This window comes from Lissotriton helveticus, chromosome 3_1 (assembly GCF_964261635.1).
Source record: "Lissotriton helveticus chromosome 3_1, aLisHel1.1, whole genome shotgun sequence".
Classification (NCBI taxonomy): Eukaryota; Metazoa; Chordata; class Amphibia; order Caudata; family Salamandridae; genus Lissotriton; species Lissotriton helveticus.
The window spans coordinates 1,842,132,161-1,842,153,330 of NC_136061.1; the positions used below are offsets into that span (position 1 = coordinate 1,842,132,161).

General features: G+C 45.0%; 2 protein-coding genes across 9 annotated transcripts in view; one reads left to right on the top strand and one right to left on the bottom strand.

The window, feature by feature from the left end:
• Positions 1-21,170, top strand: part of LOC144823886 (uncharacterized) — a 1,846,314-nt gene that overhangs the window by 361,262 nt on the left and 1,463,882 nt on the right. The gene's annotated exons all lie outside the window — the stretch shown is intronic.
• Positions 1-21,170, bottom strand: part of LOC144823884 (mucin-5B-like) — a 946,734-nt gene that overhangs the window by 265,377 nt on the left and 660,187 nt on the right. The window contains exons 23-24 of the mRNA XM_078682773.1: positions 15,277-15,513; positions 12,743-12,899 (exon numbers count right to left, since the gene is read on the bottom strand). Of these exons, the coding sequence (XP_078538899.1) occupies positions 12,743-12,899; positions 15,277-15,513 (394 nt within the window). The remainder of the gene's footprint in view (positions 1-12,742; positions 12,900-15,276; positions 15,514-21,170) is intronic.

Consider the following 21,170-nt stretch of genomic DNA (forward strand, 5'->3'; position numbering starts at 1 on the left):
CCACCGCAAAAACGCCTGAGCGTTTGTCTGGTCCCCGGCCACTAATAATTAATGCGGATATTCATCACTCCCCGCCTATTCCACCCTTAGTGCAGCCTATTATTCCAGTATTGGCATCTCCAAAGCCCACCCAGACTCTGTCGTCAAATATACCTGGAGTGGCCGTAGGTATCCCAAAAAATTTGAGATGTTTAAACCATCTGTAAGTGTCAATAAAAGAGATGTTATACACAAAAGGAAACGACTTGCACGATTAGCCTATGCCCGTAAAAAGGCCAAAATTGCTAGGGCACATTTCTTTAATAACCGTCGACACCTAGCGTTAAATAGGGTGGGCAATGAGGTTCCCATTGTAAACATCTCATTGAAGGGCGAGGATACTGGGACCAGTACAGATAGTGAAGAATTAGATTCAACCGTGGGGGACAGCATCCCAGAATTAGTCGAGGGGGCTTTAGTGGGTTCGCTAGATGAGCCTGGTGAGCAACAGGGGGGTGATGAAAGCTTCCTTAAAATTGTATGGGAGACATTGAAAAAGCTTTTATCCCCCTTGGAACTTAGACTCTCACGAATAGAAAACAACCTATTAGAAATGGACAAGACTATTGTTACTTTAGCTAGCTTTAGTCTAAAGCAAATGGAATCAAATATTTCACACGGCGTTGAGTGCATTTCACAGGCCCAAGTAACAGTAACACCAGTTCAGCCCCCTCCCAATCCCAAACCTTTACCCAAACCCCGGACTACGGTTTGCAACCCTACAGTCTCTACCCCACAAATCAATGCCCCAATCCATCGCCCCACACAAGGCACACAACCTACAAAACCTGGGTCTCGGGTTGTGGGCCAACAACCTAATAAGACAGTGAACCCTCGCACATATTTCCAGGGACCTAGAAATGGAAATATACATAATTTTCGGGGGGGTTTTATAGATCTACCACCTGATGCTAGGCCATATGTTGTAGTGTTAGCTGGTGTACCCATTTTGGAGCCACTATCTCAAGAGAACCATTGGTCATTAAAAAACAAGGTGGTCCATTGGCTTAACGCTAATAGACAGTTACCCAGCCACCTACGAAGTAACATCCTAATGGTACGTAGGGTTCCTTGGGTTGGTCCTACTCCTAAATCTATCCAAGGTGATTGTATTGTCGTCTCCTTTGCAAATGCATGTACTGCACAACATCTTTGCTCATGGGACGCACGAGGCGACAACTCTACTATTGTTGTCAGGCCACTTACCTTTTTCTACCCCCCACGGCAGAGTGTAAATACAGAGGGGAACTCGTCAACTGCCCAAAACACTACTCGAGGCAGGCGAAGGGCAGATTGGCAAGGTCAGAATGTAAATACAGAGGGGAACTGGTCAACTGCCCAAAACACTACTCGAGGCGGGCGAAGGGCAGATTGGCAAGGTCAGAATGTAAATACAGAGGGGAACTGGTCAACTGCCCAAAACACAACACGAGGTGGGCAAAGGGCAGATTGGCAAGGCCACAATGGTTGGTGGGAAGGGGCTCCAACCTCTAATATGTTCGGATGTTTAGATGAGGTCGATTGACTCCGGGGGGTAATTGCTCCAACACATGATCCCGAACCTACCCCTATTCCTATTGGCTCCGCCTCGCCCCCGCTAGAAGTAGGCTCAGACAGAGCTACTCCTATAGAAAGATCAGGTACAGACTCAACCCCTGTAATTAGGCTTGACGAGTCTAGGGTGGAAGATGTGGGTTCATCAGGGGATATTCCTACCCATAGTCAAGTGGGATTACTCAAAGTGATCTCATGGAATATAGCAGGGTTAAGGGGCCGCTTGGATAATGATGATTGGGCAGAATTCATCGACACCCATGACATTGTTGTATTCCAGGAAAGCTGGGCAACCGTCCCCTTATTCAGAGCGGGGTACTTGAATCATTATAAGCCTGCTATTCAGGGCCCTAAGGGAAGAGCCTCTGGAGGTTTGGTAGTGTGGATCAGAGATTCCTTGGGGTATCAATCCTCGGAAATCATGGTAGATAACACTGATCTCCTATGTATTAACCTTAGGAAGGGATCTAACAAGAACATAGTATTAATTAATATTTACGCACGAGGTAGTCAAGGTGGCCGCAAGCAATTGGTTTTGAATGATTTAGACTTCCTATTGAGGAAATTAAGACGAGACTGCTTCCTCCTAGTGGCAGGGGACTTGAACTGCTCATTCAAACCTATCCTTAGCTTAGCTGAGGATGCGGGAGCAGAGGAGGATACCGTTTGGAATATCCCTCCACTGACCATAGATAGGGGTGTTAGGGGAACCGAGGCGGCCCTCCATTGGTTAGGCTTTTGTATGGAGTGGGGGTTGCGGGCAGTTAATGGCCGCACTCCCTCAGATAAGTATGGCCAACCAACCTTCGACAACAGAATCAGTAGAAGTCGAATTGACTATATCTTAGTTAAAGTTGATTTCTGGTCATTCGTAATAGATATGGAGGTAGTGGTTAGGCCAGAGAGCGATCATAACCCCCTCTCCTTGGGCCTCAGGGTACCCGGTTTGGGTGAAGGACTCTCTGCCACATCTTGCCCGACGTCTGAAATTATTCTGTGTAATGACAGAAGACGGGTAAAATGGCCTAGGGTCATATCTGAGCCCCTACTTATCAAAGAAATAGAGGAAGTGGTCTTGAGCACAATGGTTAAAATGGCGGACCTACCTCCACTTAGTGGGGTTGACTCTCCTATTATTAATCTACATGAGAAGTGCTTCATGGAACTAAAAAATCTGCTCACAAAGCCATCGAGGCCCAAGAAAGATAATGTACGTAAAAGGTGGTACAACAAGAGTTGCAGGGAAGCACACAGTAAATTAATAGCTGCAGTTAAATCGAGGATCAGTAATAACATTAAGAATGCCAGGCTAATCTATAAACAGGTCTTATGGTCCGCCAAGAGGGAATGGGACGACCTTTATTGGTCCGAACTACTCCTGGCGTGTAATTCATCTAATCAAAAGAAGTTTTGGGAGACAGTTAAGTGGGGGAGGAACCAGGATTCCCAAACACCTGTTAACTATGTCTCTGCATCGGATTGGGTGGGTTTCTTCACCGCTCAATTTGAAGACTTGAGCGTAGTACCTGTTATACAAAACAAGCCTGCACTAGATATAATTCCCAATAACGTTGAGGCTGTATCCACCTTCTCCTTCCTTGATACGGAGCATGCCCTTGGTTCTGTTCAGCCAGGGAAAGCACCAGGACTGGATGCTATCCCTGCAGACCTCTTCAAATCAAACCTCGAAGTATGGGTCCCATATATAACCATGTTGGCAAATGCAGTTGCAGCAGGGGCCAGGATCCCAGAATCATGGAAAGGGGCAGAGATTCTGCCTATCTTTAAAAAAGGTGATCGATCATCGCCAAGTAATTATCGCCCCATAAGTCTGATAGACTCACTCCAAAAAATAGTCTCCAGAATGGTTCTTATAAGAATACAGGGATGGATAGATCAGGAAAACATATTATCCCCCATGCAAGCTGGGTTTAGACTGGGCACAAGCACTATAGACCAGGTGTTCAGACTCACAATGCTCTATTGGAAGGTGGTTTTTTTAGGCAGAGGGGTTATTTTTGCTGCCTTTGTCGACCTTAAGTCGGCTTTTGATTTGGTCCCCAGAGCAAAACTATGGGATTCTCTGCGACTTATGGGCTTACCTGTCGATCTCTTGGAATTAGTCATGAGACTACACGAGGACAATTTTGCTCGAGTGAGGTGGGGTAAGCAGGGTCAGGTGACCAACAGCTTCCCGGTAAAACGTGGAGTGCGCCAGGGATGCGTGCTGGCCCCCACCCTGTTCCTCCTCTTCATCAACCAGGTTGTCAAATTCTTCACTAATTCCCAGACCGATGCACCATCCTTGGGTGGGTCTAAGTACCCGATGTTAATCTTTGCTGACGATGCCCTGCTTCTCTCTAAAACCCGTAGCGGGCTGCAATCAGCCCTAAATAGGTTTGCAGAGTTTTGCAGGGTAAACGATCTACAGATTAATGTAGACAAAACCAAATTTATGGTTTTCAGCAATAAAAACCCGATAGCAAGCTCTGTTAGCTTGAATGGTGCTCTTATCGAACAGGTGAAGGCAATGTCCTATCTGGGTGTTACCCTGGACTACCAACCAAGTTGGAAACCCCAGATTGAGGCATTAAACCTTAAATTTGCTCGTCTTACGGGCTGTCTATTGCAGGAACAGAAGAAATCCCTGACCAAACGTATTGCTCCAGTTTTAAAGATATACGAGGCCAAGATTAACACAGCTACCTTGTATGGTGCAGACATTTGGGGTTACAAAGATCTGTCCACTTTGGTTACAGCCCAGAATAAGTTCTTGCGAAATCTGGTAGGGCTCCCCCAGTCTACACCCACCAAACCATTGCTGCTAGATTTAGGTTGTAAACCTTTAAATGAGATGGCCCGGTTTCACCTTGTGGCATTATGGAGACGGCTCTGGAAGACACCTGAGCTTAGCCTCTTTGCCAAAGAATTGGAGGAGGTAAAATCGTTGTGGGGCGCTAATAGAATCCCCTGGCTCAGTGAAATTAAACACATCTTGTTTACTATGGGTTTCCCCGAGCTGTGGTCCAATCCGGGGGGTTCCATCTTCCCATCCAAACAAGACTTCAAAGACCAATACTGGGCTTCTGTTAAATCAAATCTAGTCATCCAATCTTCAGATGCCAATAGAACAGGGCTTTTTTTAACCCACAAATTGACACCTTTTTTAGAGCCCTATTGGGATTTGATATGTAAAACCCTCGACCGGAAATTGTATCACCAATTCAGAGTCGGGACTCTTCCCATTAATTCTTTTACTGTAAAGTGGGTGGGGAATGCAAACAACAAATGCCCCTGTTGCCCGGATCACGTGGAAAGCATTGGCCATGTGTTTTTCGGATGTCCAGCCTATCGAGCACCGCGTCAAAAATGGCTGAAACCCTTATGTAGTAGATTGGATAGTAGGGGGAGCCACCTTGAAGCACTACGGAAGTTTCGAAATATTAGATCTGAGTCCGTTGTGGTTTGTGTGGCCAAGTTTTTGGGAGGAGCTTGGTTGATACGTATTAGGAACTTGAATACTTCTTAAAATGATAATGTATGAAGGTCTTCTTTTTTGCAAAGTCTTTTTGTAATGTCATTTCGAATGTTTAATAACTTTTTAATAATATTTATATAAAAAAGGGGGGGTTATGAATTATGAATTTTGTTTGTTTAGTATTTGATGTATTGTATGCTGTCTTTTATGAATTTTACTTCGTAATAAAGACATAATGACCTGACCTGACTATCTTTGGGAAGTACTGCGGAGAATGGGGTTTGGCAGTGAGTACATAGTCTGGATCAAACTACTATTTTGCAAACTGATAGCCAGAGTGCGGAAGGGGAGGCAGGTGTCTGAAATTATAGAGATAGGTAGGGGCACAAGGCAGGGGTGCCCGTTGTTCCCACTGCTTTTCACTCTGGCCATTTGAGCCTCTGGTGGTACGACTGCGTAGGATTGTGGAACCATGGGGTTTAGAGATAAATGGTCGTACGTATGTGGTGTCCATGTATGCAGATGATGCTCTTCTATATATGAGTGAGCTGGAAGGGGCGATCCCAGTGGTTTGGGAAATACTAGATTCATTTGGGGCTTCATCTGGCCTCCGAATCAACTGCCAGAAAACAATACTGTTCTCGCCTACTGCCTTGGCACAGTGGATGCCTTACGATCTCCCCATGGTGGGCGTGGATTGAAAGTGTGATCGATTCCGTTACCTCTGAATGCAGATTGCCCATCAACCAGAGTCCCAGTTTGAACTAAACATGGGAAGGGTCCTTACAGGATTGCGGGCATCGATGACGTTCTGCAACAGGTTGCCACTGTCAGTCATCGGGAGAGTGGCAGTATCAAAAATGGTGCTCTATCCTTGCTGTCTCTATGTGCTCCAGAACACCTTTTGCAAAATCCCAAAGGCTACGTTCGACACGTTGGACGGTCTCATAACTTCCTTGGTATGGGCTGGTAAGCGGAGCAAGGCCAAGCTGGAAACACTCAATTTGGACATGGATGGGGGTGGCCTAGGATTACCTGATTTAAGACTATATTATATGGCTGGACTATTTCTATATGCCACACAATGGTGCATGGGGGAACTCACAGTTGAGACAGACCTGCTAGGGAGTTGGAATGACGGGCCGCAACTGCAGTAGTTCCGAATGATGGGTTCTAGAGTCCCTAAAAACTGCCAACACATAATTCGGTGGGTTGCAGAAGTCTGGAAGAAGGCAGTGGTACTAGTACTTCGAAAGGCCCCGCATGCTAGAGCACTGCCTCTCTGTTGGCTGAAGGGTTTCCAAAGTATCCAGGAAACCATCGATATCTCGAGATGGTACAAGGGGGGTTGCAAATCTGAGGGAGATGTATATCAAAATGCTATGTTCATGACCTTTCAGGAGGCTCAGGCCTGCTTCCGGGTGCCACAGGGGCATTTCCCACAATATGCCAAAATATCACGTACTGTGCATGAGTTGTGGAGCACCTTCCCTGATGAGCCGAAAGAGTCCTGCACGTTGACGACAATGCTAGACCCAGGCTCTAGTCGAGTTCTCATCGCAGGCATATACAAAGCATCAAATGAGGACTGGGTGTCTAACCTCAACATGATTAGGGTGAGATGGGACGATGACCTGCCAGTCTCACTAACAGATGGCGAGTGGAGGAGAGCACTGGTGCAGGTAGCAGAGGCTACAAGTAATGCGTTGTTCAAGCTCATCCAGTTTTATTATCCACATAACACGTATTTGATTACACAGTGACGTGTCCCGTTTCCCCCAGAGTTGTCTTCTGTGTGACCCGTGCTGAGGCGTGGACCCCGCCACATTCTTACATTTGACCTGGAGAAGTCTACGCCTCTAACAGTACTGGAACCAGGTGGTGCAATCCCTTTGAAAAGAAACAACAATGCAAATTGACACCCCAATAAAACATTGCATTTTAGGCATAGTCCCAACACCAAAGAAAGGGTCTAGGATGCGATAAAAATTTGCACTGTTAGGACTGATCCTAGCAAAACGACGGATAACTATCCACTGGATTCGACCGGCCCCTCCCAAATGGGATAGATGGAGGGATGATCTGTGAGAGTGGGGGTGGCTGAAGAATGCTGTCTCAGAGCAGTACGATCAGATGAGAATGCGGAGAGTGATCTCTTGGATTGGGGACAAATGTTGACTGCAGTGTCTACAACAGCAACTCAAGATGTGAATGGACGCACACATAGTTCACCATCCACCAGGCCCACTTCACCACTTAATGCCGTAACACTGTGAACGCCCTCTCGCACCATAAACACATGAACCACAAACAGGTCACAGGTACATTGCAAGTTTACCCTCATTAGAAAACTGATATACCTGCCCTTCACTGCCAGGGTGGTGGGGTGGAGGGAGGGATGGATACGGGAGAATCTAGATTCCCTACTTTGTTTATCGTTATTGTCTTATTGTTTGTTTTGTACACAATTTGGAGTCAATTTAAAAATGCACTGGTAATTTAAAACATTGTACTTCGACTCCTGGGTAGTGAGAACGATGTAAAGAATGATGTCATGTCATTATATCAGTATGATGAGACAAATATTGAAGATGTGAATGTACATACATGACAATTCTTACTATTGATAACCTGGATGCAGTGCCTAATAAAAAACAAGGTTAAAAAAATAATAAAGACAGTGTGACTCAGCCTAGCAGAGGCTGCCCAATGCCAAGCTATCCTGGCTGATGACGGCTGATAGCCAGAAACCGGTCCTAGGATGCTTGATTCCGGTCCAGGGAAGACATGGCTTGGCAGTTCGGGCTGGACTGTTCCGATGAGGCACAGGGTAAAGGCTGATTTGCATATGGCCATGTCTGAACTGGGGTGGTGTTGAGTGCAAAAAAACAATGGATTTAGGCCCAGATCTCTGTACTGGGGTGAATGTATGACATTGTTCTGCATTCTGTCCATCAACTGTTGTTTTTGCATTTGTCACCCCGAGTGGGACGGGTATGCTCAGACGTGAGTCCCGTGCTCTCCACACCACTGGAGTCAAGCTATCTTGGCTGATGACGGCCTATAGCCAGAAACCGGTCCTAGATGCTTGATTCCGGTCCAGGGAAGACATGGCTTGACAGTTCGGGCTGGACTGTTCCGATGAGGCACAGGGTCAAGGCTGATTTGCATATGGCCATGTCTGAACTGGGGTGGTGTGGAGTGAAGAAAACGATGGATTTAGGCCCAGATCTCTGTACTGGGGTGAATGTATGACATTGTTCTGCATTCTGTCCATCAACTGTTGTTTTTGCATTTGTCACCCCGAGTGGGACGGGTATGCTCAGACGTGAGTCCCGTGCTCTCCACACCACTGGAGTCAAGCTATCCTGGCTGATGGCGGCTGATAGCCAGAAACCGGTCCTAGGATGCTTGATTCTGGTCCAGGGAAGACATGGCTTGGCAGTTCGGGCTGGACTGTTTCGATGAGGCACAGGGTCAAGGCTGATTTGCATATGGCCATGTCTGAACTGGGGTGGTGTGGAGTGCAAAAAACAATGAATTTAGACCCAGATCTCTGTACTGGGGTGAATGTATGACATTGTTCTGCATTCTGTCCATCAACTGTTGTTTTTGCATTTGTCACCCCGAGTGGGACAGGTATGCTCAGACGTGAGTCCCGTGCTCTCCACACCACTGGAGTCAAGTTATCCTGGCTGATAATGGCTGATAGCCAGAAACCGGTCCTAGGATGCTTGATTCCGGTCCAGGGAAGACATGGCTTGGCAGTTCGGGCTGGACTGTTCCGATGAGGCACAGGGTCAAGGCTGATTTGCATATGGCCATGTCCAAACTGGGGTGGTGTGGAGTGCAAAAATACGATGGATTTGGGCCCAGATCTCTGTACTGGGGTGAATGTATGACATTGTTCTGCATTTTGTCCATCAACTGTTGTTTTTGCAATGAGGAGAGGGCAGCTGGAAGCATGGACATTGGCTACTGGAAAAGAAAGTTCTATAACTTATTTTCTGTAAAGTTATAACAAATCTAACAATGGCAAGTTGTTGGCTTTGTCATAACTATTCTTTTAAATTCTTGAATTATATGTTTAGCTCTTTCCTGTCAATATTTAATATAAGCAAATATTCCCATGTTAGCCCATGGACCTTTTGTCTACAATGGAGGAAAACAAAATTGGCTGTTTTTCCCTCACTAGGTCTTATAACACATCTTTTATAATGTCACTCCTTATAATTACAATGCACACTGCCCTTGAGGAGCCTAGGGGAGACCTTAGTATTGACTTATATGTAAATATAAGGTGGTTTGAGACTTTGAAAGTACTTTTAAATTCTAAAGTTGAATTTGCATATAATTCTAATTTAAAAGCAGCCCGCTAAGTAGGGCTCGCTTTTAAAATGATAGCAGTGCATACTTAAGTGCATGAAATCTACTGTGCCTCTACCATATACTACGTTAGGTTGGTTGTCTGTACCAATTGTAATTAAACCTAATTACCATATACTTTTAATCAGAGCACAGACCATGGGTCTGGTTAGCAGAGCCCAGGGCGCTATCAGAGTCAGAAAAACAGAATTTAGTAACCAAAATAGGGGGCAAAAGGTGTTGGGGTTGGGACAGACTATTTATGCTGGTGGTTATTTATAAATCACCTCAGGTACTGCTTCACTGTTTTATTTGTTATTTTAGCTTTACCCATGTGAGATACATAGGGCCAGATGTACAACTCTTTTTTGCGGCCGCTAACGGGAGAAATTCCGTTTGCGGCCACAAAGAAGGGTAATAGCATGTACAAATGGTATTTTGCGAGTCACTGACTTGCAAAATAGGATTTGTGACTCTCGCTGTTAGGAAGGTTGTAAACTCGCAGTTTACCCCCTACTTCAAGTAGGTGGTAAACCACTAGCAAAGGGGAAGGGGTCCCCATTGTGAGTATGTTGGAAAATATTTTTAGGAGCAGGTAGAGGTCTCTGGGATGTTTCATTTTTCTTTTGTAAATGCATCCCGTTTTCCTTCAAGGAAAACTGGATGCATTTGAAAAAAATCTGTTTTATTAAAAAAGCAGTCCCAGACATGGTGGACTGCTGAGCCCAGCAGTCCACCATCCCTGGGAGGGCCTGTCATTCCCAATGCGCTTGCAAATTGCTATAGGCTCATTACTGTTCATGAGCCTCGCAATTTGTGACACCATTGGGAATCGCAAACAGTGTAAAACACACTGTTGTACATGCAAAATAGCACCTCGCAAATTGCTTGTCGCAAATGACTCGCTATTTCTATTTTGCAGGTCGTACATCTGGCCCTAAGTCCTTCTTCATTCTACCACACAAGCCTTACACCTAATGAGCACACTACGAAAGATGCATAAAGTTTCCAAGTCACTGGTTTGATCCTTAACAGACCCCTTTCATAATTACTTTTCCTGATGGGTAATTGAACACTTTTCAAAAAAGTAAGTGATACCTATTAGTTTCCATCTTATAATGCCGTAATTCTGATAGCTAGCAATTTAACAATAACAATGCTGGTTCTGTTACGCTACATATCTCATAAAAATTTTGAAATATGCTTGTTAATCTTCCTTCCAAGTCCAATTGTTACCATGTAAGTTATGTGTGTTCATGTGTTATAGGATTCAACCAACCCAAAACTACTCGAAGAGGAAAGATTGATTTTTAAATCACAGTACCGGTACAAATTTTGCACCTGGCATTCTTATCATTATACCACAGTAAAGCAAACACAGTAATACCAATATACCTCTGAAACGTAGAGATAAGAGATAAATCAGTTAGGGAATCTTCAAGTTGGTCTTGCACACTTACCCTAAACATAAATTCCTAGGAACTCTAGAAAATTGCAAAACACTTTTTTATCTCATTGTTGATAATGGATGTCAAAACTTCTAGGTTTGCACCCTCCTCAAAGTTAAAACAGTTCCACATTTGTCGATTGATAGGGTCACTTTACAGAGCATGGACATTATGAAGTGCAAATCAAGAACCATTTGTAGAGTCCATTCATCAGTTCAACTAAATTCAGAGGCTTTAATTGTGTAGGTCTTTTCAGTATGAGTCTGTTATTTGAACTTTATTGGCTGTTAATAATATATTATTTTGAATTTCCTGTGTTCTGTAAATAATGTTTTGATCTTATCTCCCAAAGGATCTTTCATTCTCCTAGCCTTCTAAGTTAATTATTGGTTAACACTATCATGATTACGTGTTTTCGCCAGTGTAAGGTTTATTTTGCACACCCGAAGCAGAACGCTGTACAATACACAAGTCATGTAATTTCTATGGCCTGAACCAGAACGTAACACATCTATAGCAGTATGAGACTTGTCTTCAGGGCACATGTCCTAAAAAAAGAAGTGGGGGAACTAACCAAGTTAGGCAGTATGCGAGTGACATCATGGGGCATGACGTCATAGCGTGACATCATGGCGCGGCTTCACAGAAAGGGACATCATAACCCATGACCTCAAATGAAGTGATATCAGATCGTAACACCTCACACATATGTTTTATAGTTCTGTCATGAAAGCCTGTGAGCTCATTCTGAGGTTTAACAAATTAGATTTTGCCTTAGAGTTGTGTCAAAAAAGTGGCACATCCTGACGCACAATGGGAGTCTCAAGTTACACATTTATTATGTAAAAACTCTGCCAGATAGAAATTGGCAACAAGGAGACATATGGCAATAAATCAGTTCTGCTTAATTGGTTGCAAAGTCCACATTTTTAAATATCTTAAGGCTATTAAAAAAATCATGGTATTTAAAATGTTATTTGTGTAGGTACTGGGACAGACCAGCATATTTGACATTCTTACAGTGCATGCATATCTCTTATTTACAGGGACTGAAAAAAGTTTAAAAAAAGCACTCCTCTCTTAAGTGTTTTTGAAGAGATAACAAGCTGTGAGACTTTGCTGCTCCCTCCCTTGCATCCAGGTGTGACAGCTCAGATAACTAACAGCCAGGAACAAAAGGAGGCCTGATGGCCCTTGAAATTAAGCTTTTGTTATGGGCCCAGTTGGAGTCTGAAATGCGAAAGCCCCCTAGCTGCCTGTACAATGATGCTCTGAAAGAAAGTAGACTACTGTGTCCGTGCCTGGAAATTACATCGGGACACGGTCATCATATGTCAGTGCGCTCAGCTGCTTGCAGGGTGGATGGCGTGCACTCGGTAAAAACAGTGGGCCTCATTTATGAAAAGTGATGCATCGGAAGCGCAAAAATCACGCAAGGCCTCATAAATGAGGCCCAGTGGGTGGACGCCTGTACCCGGTTGGGCACCGCCTTGTGCCCTGCTTGTCTTGCCTGTAGGGAATGCAGGATATTTTCCGACAGGCTGCTGCAGCTGAACTGAAGCTAAAGCTTGAGCATAGCCAGTCATGCTTTACACAAGCATGACGTGTGATTGTCTCTCCACTCCACCCACCTCTCAGAGATGCTTACCAGTTTAGAGATATCTACAGTCTGTTGCTACAAGCCTTTCTTTGTTAGACCTGATGTAGGAAAGCTTGCATTCATGCCAGTATAATTAGCCATAAATTACGTGTTTGGTGCAGGTAAAGTGCAATAAAGAAAATAATAATACATATTAATGAATGCCAACTAATATTAAAGTGCACCCTTAAAAATGGGATAGTCTCTGGTCATACTTACGGCATATATCTGGCGTGCGCCAATCAACACACAAGCCAACTTGACTGCAGGCCTCGGCATAAGCAGCGACTGCTGTGCAGAAACACTCGCAGTCTCCTCCGCTGTCACATGAACAGGAGTCTGAGACACACAAGTCATAGTACGGCACAGGATTCACCTGTAAAAAATACCCATTCATGATTGGCAGGCAAAGTTTGTAAATTGAGAAAATCCACCACCTATATGGGGAAATCAATTGGAGGAGATGTACGAATGAGAAAAGATTTATATTAAAATACATTTCTGCAACTTCTCGACATTAAGGCTAGTCTTGGAGACGCTAATTACTATAACATAAGTTAAGGTTTTACACTTTTTTTCTGATATCCCATGGCCCACTGCCAAATCTTTAGGTGCCACGCATTTTAGTGAGAACAAATGGCACTTAAAATTATATTCAGATGTCTCGGTGGCTTTCTGCTACGAGTTCACAATTCATAATTCACTAGTGCTAAATAGCTAAGGTGCAAGGAGTACAAAATGCTTACTTGGTCCAATAAAGAGGGGCCCAAAGTTTTTCTTATGACCCCGCCACCAACATTGCTGAATAGTGGGATTGCTATAACCAAGGGTGACTATTCTTGCTTTACCTCATGTTTTTCTCTTCCCCCACCCTACACTTCCTCTGCATTTTATCTCAACTTTATGGGTTATTTTCATCCCCTCTTTCTGTCTTTGCCATTGTTTTCATTGCTTTCTCAGGCTATTCTTTTCTCACTTTCTATCTCTCCTTCTTTTTGACGCTGAAAAACAACTTAATTCCCAAAAAATGACTGCCAGTGTTCACTACTTGTAACACCCACACAGATTAAGCACAGAGTACATACTCACCAACCTCTTTTCACAAATGTAAATGCCTGATGTGCTAAGTACATCATTGTACTGCATTGCAGTGTAACTGGATTGATGTAGTGCTCACTACCCATGACGAGGCATTGAAGTGCTTTACAGCAAGTAGCAAGTCGCACACTTCTCTGGAACCCAAAGTTAGTGGTTAATCCAGTCGTTACTGGTTATTGTTGGTTATAGCGATACATCGTCTGCTCCAAGGAATGTATTCCATGTTTCTGCTTCAGTTCCTTCTTGGTAGATTATTTTAACAGGAGTTAGTTGTGATCATTAGTGGGGGCTATGTGAATTCTTGCAAAAGGTTGGTTGGGGTGAATAGATAGGCTAGTGGAGATTAGGTACTGCTAGGTTGCAGGACAATTGTTTCAAAGAATTTGAGGTTGTGGTGTATGAAATGAGGTATAGGCAATTTGCAGAGATGTAATGAAGGAGATTAAGTGCATTAGGCGTGCAATTTAGAGTATGTATTAAAGCATGCATGCCTATGTTTTACCTGCATGTAACTGTTGATTGTTTGTACTTGGCATTCTGAACACCAGCCGTCTAAATGCGTGGAGCCTGACATGTCGAATGACCTACATTCAACTACTCTCAAAGTACTAAATGTATGCTGGACATCGGCAACTGGAAGATCTCTTGGGCCACAGTGAGACACAAGGCTCCAGATACTCTAAAGGCAAAGGGATGATGTAGATCATGTAGCGCAATAAAATACTGTGCCCCACATGGTTACAGGAAGAGATCTCGCCTATTATTTACAGTATTCTTCTAGCATACTAAGCTCAATATTAAACTAAGTAATTCGCTAATGATAGAAATGCTATGGCATAAAGCTAAAAATGCCATTAGGATATACTGTGAAGAAGGAATCTTGTGCATGCGTATTCCTCTCTGACCCACGGCTCGCTCGGCCAATGCATGGAGGTAGAAATTAATCACATGCACTGAAAGCCTGCCAACTTTACACGGAGACATACAAGTGAAAGTCAAATCACAAATATCAGGAAAATGGTGAGGAGCTCTTCTGAAACCAAAACAAAGTTTGACAAAACTTAACATGCAATATGCAAGAGCAGTACCCCCTGGCCCTGCCCTCCCCGCGCCTCGTGATCTAATAATCTGCATATTTATAATACTTAAATGAGATTGCTGTGCATTCCTTCAGCTCCTAATGCTGCCATTCACTGCAGACTAGAAATTAAAAATGTATTCTCTTATTTGTATACTCATTTATGGTTCATTTAAACTCAGATCAAGTGAGTCCAGCATGGGAGGGGTTGTACAGTGCTACGGACTTCACAGCAACAACAGTAAACAGCACTTTGGCAGGCAGATTCAAAACAAAGCTGCTTCGGCAGAAGTGCTAGCAGAGTCCTGGGTCCTGCACAATTGTTGGACCTTTAAAACCTAATGCCAGAATACAGTACACATTGAACTAATATTACTGACTGAGAAAACAAACACAACTTACTTTGCTTAAGCTATGTCTGAAGCAATTATGTCAAATAGGCTGGGTTCCAAGTTCTCATTTCCGCCAGACCCAAGCCTTGGGTATGGTCAGTAAGATACAGCTCCTAGCCCAAGAGAACCTTTTACTGTCGCCATTTTCTACCTTCCCGAGCCATAACGGAAGCCCATGCACTCACCATCACGTGGCAGGCTTGGAAGATGTCGCTCCTTATGATGGAGCAGTAGCGCTGAGCCCACACCTCTCTGTATGGGTTACTGGAGCAGGGACTGGACACCACCGTATTCGGACAGCTGTTCAAAACCTTCCAGCTGTTGCCAAAGTTTTGGGCATTAGACTCTAATGACTGGCCAAGTGTTGTGAAGTCATTGCTAGCACTGCCGTCGAAGTTGCCACAAAGACCACAGACGATGCCCTGGAAGAAAGTAAGATTTTTTTCAATAAGAAGGAAAAGTACTTAGCAGGTGGTTGTGGCATTTCGATTAATATTTGAAGGAAGTGGGAACGTGTAGAGTAGGCAGGGAGCAGTAGAGTACGCCTTGCTAACAGAACAATACATTAATAAAAACGATTGCTTCTCATTTAGTCACACTGCAATGATTTGCATTTTCCTTTAATGTCTTCTTATTTTTCTGTGTGGAACCTCAGGACCTCAACTCTCCAGTGAACCTCAGATTCTGGAAAAGGTAGTTCGAACCCTACACCGTCGTCTTTTCTGTTGTCACCTGTTTCCTGTACATGGCTCGTCTTTCACCTTGTGAGTAGATGCACAGAGCAGGCACAACCACAGACAACAACAATGCAGCTTCCGTCGCAGTACCCTCCAGTGGACTACTTTCTTCTAGGGACCACAGAAGCGACATATAATAGCACAGCTCCTGGACTCATTAGGCCATTAGTCTCCCAGGTGAGAAAAGCAGCGGAATTTAGTATCTAGTGGCCACATTTTGCTACTTCTGTTGAGTGAGTTGACCTTGAAAATGCATCACCACGGGACGACCGACCTTGCATTAAAATGAAACAAATTTAAGCGAAAGTGAATATGACCTCAGCTGCTTTCTATTCTTTCATTGAACAGGCAACATCTGGGAGTCCATGGCATGCATCAGAGGAAAATGGCTAGCATCAACCATCTTGGCTTAGAGAACATCTACAAATGAGAGCTTCAGGAGAGGGACAGAAAGTACCCCTCACTGGCATTGTGCACTCCCCCCAACATGGACCATATTCCTTACATTTTTGAGGAAGGAAAATAAAGTTAAAAAAATCCCTAAAACAAAAAAAAAAGTCATAGCATATCATTTATATCGATCACTGACTAAATATCGAGGGACAAAATATAGACTACCCAAAATATAGATTCCAAAATATCGACAGACAAAATATCGAATTCCTATCTACAAACAGGTAAGTACCAAAATATCGACCCCAAAATATCGTTTATATATATATACATTATAAAAATATCGAATGTCTTAATATTAATGTAAAATTAAAAAAATATTAAAAATAAATAGCTAAAATATACTTAACAATACTTAAATTACCTTAAAATTATTGAATAACTAATTTAACTTGTATAAAAAAATACAATCATATCTGTTAAAACATATATATATATATATATATATTTTATTTATTTATTTTATTTTATTAAATTTATATTGCCCACAGCTACCCATAATGGGTTTCCCGGCGCCAGGGACAGACTAAAGAAGAAAACAAGCAATTGCTGAGAAAGAAGAAGAAGAAGGACAGAACCCAGACTAGAACAGAAAAGTTTTCAATTTTTTGCGGAAAACCAAAAGGTTGGTTTCTGTTTTTAGCGTCAACGGGAGAGCATTCCACAACTTCGGTCCCAAGTGTGTGAATGAGCGGCCTCCCATTTTTGCCAGTCGAATTCTAGGAACTACAAAATTGGCTTTGTTTGATGACCTGAGAGAGCGACTAGGCTGATATGGCTGGACAAGATTGTGCAGGTAAATAGGGGCAGAACCCTGACGAATCTTGAACAGGAGACACAAGGTTTTAAAAACCACACGATCAGAGATTTTTAACCAGTGAAGGTCACGCAGGGCTTGCGTTGCAGACATTCTCCATGGAACATTGCACAAAAGGCGGGCAGCTGAGTTCTGCACAACCTGGAGTGTATTCATTGTAGCTTTATCAGCACCTAGATAAAGCACATTGCCATAGTCGATACGGGACATCACGAGGGCCTGAACGACAGTTCTTCGAGTAGACTCAGGCAACATCCATATGATCTTCTGCAACCAGCGTAAGGTATTGAAGCAGATTGCAGCAACCTTAGTTGCCTGCTGTCTCATCGAGAGTTTCTCGTCGATTAAGAAACCGAGGTTACGGGCAACTGGCACGGGGATAGGCAACGGACCCATATCACTGGGCCAGTGTCTGGAGCCCCACAGATCTTTATGTTTGCCTAGTATGATAACCTCAGTTTTTTCTCCGTTGAGCTTCAGCAGATTGACTTGCATCCAAGCCGCAACGCGAGAAAGGCCAATTTTTAGGGCAGAAATGTCCTGAGCCCTGCTGCCAGACAGAGAAAACACAATCTGCGTGTCGTCTGCATATGAGTATATGGACAGACCGGCGTCCTCTACGATAGAAGCAAGTGGTCTGATGTAAATATTGAACAACAAAGGGCTCAATATAGACCCTTGAGGGACGCCGTGAGCAGATGAATGAATCGCCGATTCAGCTTTGTTTGAAAAAACCTGAAATGTGCGCTCATTAAGAAATGAGGCCACCCAGGCAAGCGCTGGTCCAGCAACACCAAGGGAGCGGAGGGACTCCAGTAGAATGGAATGGGACACGGTATCGAAGGCCGCGCTTAAATCAAGAAGGATAAGCGCAAAGGTCTCACCGCTATCAATACCGTGTCGGAGTCGCTCGATCACCCCAAGGAGTGCGGATTCGGTGGAGTAATTAGCGCGAAAGCCTGATTGGGATGGATGAAGATATCCCGTGTTTTCAACGAACTCATTAAGCTGGATATTAACATGACGTTCCAGTATTTTAGAGCAGGCTGGCAGCAGGGATATCGGCCTAAAGTTGGCAAGATTAGTGATGTCCGCACCAGGAACGACCATGGCATGTTTCCAATCCTGTTATATATTAACATAATATTAATGAAAAACACAATATTATTACCGTAGGATAGCGGAGGTGTAAAAATTACTATTCCCACTCCTGGAAGTGCAACAGTAGGGAAAGAGTTGGATAGCGTAGGGGTAAAAATTACTATTCCCACTCCAAAGAGTGCAACAGTCGGGAAAGCGTTGGATAGCGTAGGGGTAAAAATTACTATTCCCACTCCAGAGAGTGCAACAGTAGGGAAAGCGTTGGATAGCGTAGGGGTAAAAACTACTATTCCCACTCCAGAGAGTGCAACAGTAGGGAAAGCGTTGGATAGCGTAGGAGTAAAAATTACTATTCCCACTCCGGAGAGTGCAACAGTAGGGAAAGCGTTGGATAGGGTAGGGGTCAAAATTACTATTCCCACTCCAGAGAGTGCAACAGTAGGGAAAGCGTTGTATAGAGCAGGGTTAAAAATTATTATTCCCACTCAAGAGAGTGCAACAGAAGGGAAAACGTTGGATAGCGTAGGGGTAAAAATTACTAATCCCACTCCAGAGAGTGCAACAGTAGGGAAAGCGTTGGATAGCGTAGGGGTAAAAATTACTATTCCCACGCCAGAGAGTGCAACAGTAGGGAAAGCGCTGGATGGCGCAGGGGTAAAAATTACTATTCCCACTCCAGAGAGTGCAACAGTAGGGACAACGTTGGATAATGTAGGGGTAAAAATTACTATTCCCACTCCACAGAGTGCAACAGTGGGGAAAGCGTTGGATAGCGTAGGGGTAAAAATTACTATTCCCACTCCAGAGAGTGCAACAGTAGGGAAAGCGTTGGAGCGTAGGGGTAAAAATTACTATTCCCACTCCAGAGAGTGCAACAGTAGGGAAAGCGTTGGATAGCGTAGGGGTAAAATGTACTATTCCCACTCCAGTGAGTGCAACAGTAGGGAAAGCGTTGGATAGCGTAGAGGTAAAAATTACTATTCCCACAACAGAGAGTGCAACAGTAGGGAAAGCGTTGATTAGCGTAGGGGTAAAAATTACTATCCCCACTCCAGAGAGTGCAACAGTAGGGAAAGCATTGGATAGGGTAGGGGTAAAAATTACTATTCCCACTCCAGAGAGTGCAACAGTAGGGAAAGCGTTGGATAGCGTAGGGATAAAAATTACTATTCCCACTCCAGAGAGTGCAACAGAAGGGAAAGTATTGGATAGCGTAGGGGTAAAATTTACTATTCCCACTCCAGAGAGTGCAACAGTAGGGAAGGCGTTGGATAGCGTAGGGGTAAAAATTACTATTCCCACTCCAGAGAGTGCAAAAGTAGGGAACGCGTTGGATAGCGTAGGGGTAAAATTTACTATTCCCACTCCAGAAAGTGCAACAGTAGGGAAAGCGTTGGATAGCGTAGAGGTAAAAATTACTATTCCCACAACAGAGAGTGCAACAGTAGGGAAAGCGTTGGATAGCGTAGGGGTAACAATTTACTATCCCCACTCCAGAGAGTGCAACAGTAGGGAAAGCGTTGGATAGCGTAGGGGTAAAAAATACTATTCCCACTCCAGAGAGTGCAACAGTAGGGAAAGCGTTGGATAGCGTAGGGGTAAAAATTACTATTCCCTCTCCAGAGAGTGCAACAGTAGGGAAAGCGTTGGATAGCGTAGGGGTAAAAATTACTATTCCTACTCCAGAGAGTGCAACAGTTGGGAAAGCGTTGGATAGCATCGGGTACATTTTACTATTCCCACTCTAGTGAAAATAAATTAATATAATTCACATCAATTAATCAATTAATAAAAATTAATTATCAATTGCAAAACGGTACCTGTATTCTACACGGCCGGGCTCAGCTCCGCCGCAGCGCCGCAGCACCAGCAGCAAAGGGCCAGGCCTTGCCCTGCCTGTTTCCCGGCCGGGCTTGGCTCCGCCGGGCCCCTCCCACCACCAGTGGCGCCCTCAGCAGCGCCAGGAGGCGCATAAAGGCAGCGCCAGGGCCGAGACCTGTTGGGGGATAATTGCAAAACGGTACCTGTATTCTACACGGCCGGGCTCAGCTCCGCCGCAGCACCAGCAGCAAAGGGCCGGGCCTTGCTCCGCCTGTTTCCCGGCCGGGCTTGGCTCCGCCGGGCCCCTCCCACCACCAGTGATGCCCTCAGCAGCGCCAGGAGGCACATAAAGGCAGCGCCAGGGCCGAGACCTGTTGGGGGATAATTGCAAAACGGTACCTGTATTCTACACGGCCGGGCTCAGCTCCGCCGCAGCGGCGCAGCACCAGCAGCAAAGGGCCGGGACTTGCTCCGCCTGTTTCCCGGCCGGGCTTGGCTCGCCGGGCCCCTCCCACCGCCAGTGACGCCCTCAGCAGCGCCAGGAGGCGCATAAAGGCAGCGCCAGGGCCAAGACCTGTTGGGGGATAATTGCAAAACGGTACCTGTATTCTACACGGTCGGGCTCAGCTCCGCCGCTGGCCGCAGCACCAGCAGCAAAGGGCCGGGCCTTGCTCCGCCTGTTTCCCGGCCGGGCTTGGCTCCGCCGGGCCCCTCCCACCACCAGTGACGCCCTCAGCAGCGCCAGGAGGCGCATAAAGGCAGCGCCAGGGCCGAGACCTGTTGGGGGATAATTGCAAAACGGTACCTGTATTCTACACGGCCGGGCTCAGCTCCGCCACAGCACCAGCAGCAAAGGGCCGGGCCTTGCTCTGCTGTTTCCCAGCCAGGCTTGGCTCTGCCGGGCCCCTCCCACCACCAGTGACGCCCTCAGCAGCGCCAGGAGGCACATAAAGGCAACGCCAGTCCCTCGTCCCGCGGGACGCGCGCGGGCACGCGCCGCGAGAAGCCCGGGACAAGGAAGGGGCCTGCGGCCGTCAGAGGCCAGAGGAGGCCGGGCTGGGCCACGGATTTTGGCTTTATCTCCTCGGACTTTGGATTAAACTGTAAGATTCATTTGTTTCTTGGACCTTATCAACATTATTGATTTTTA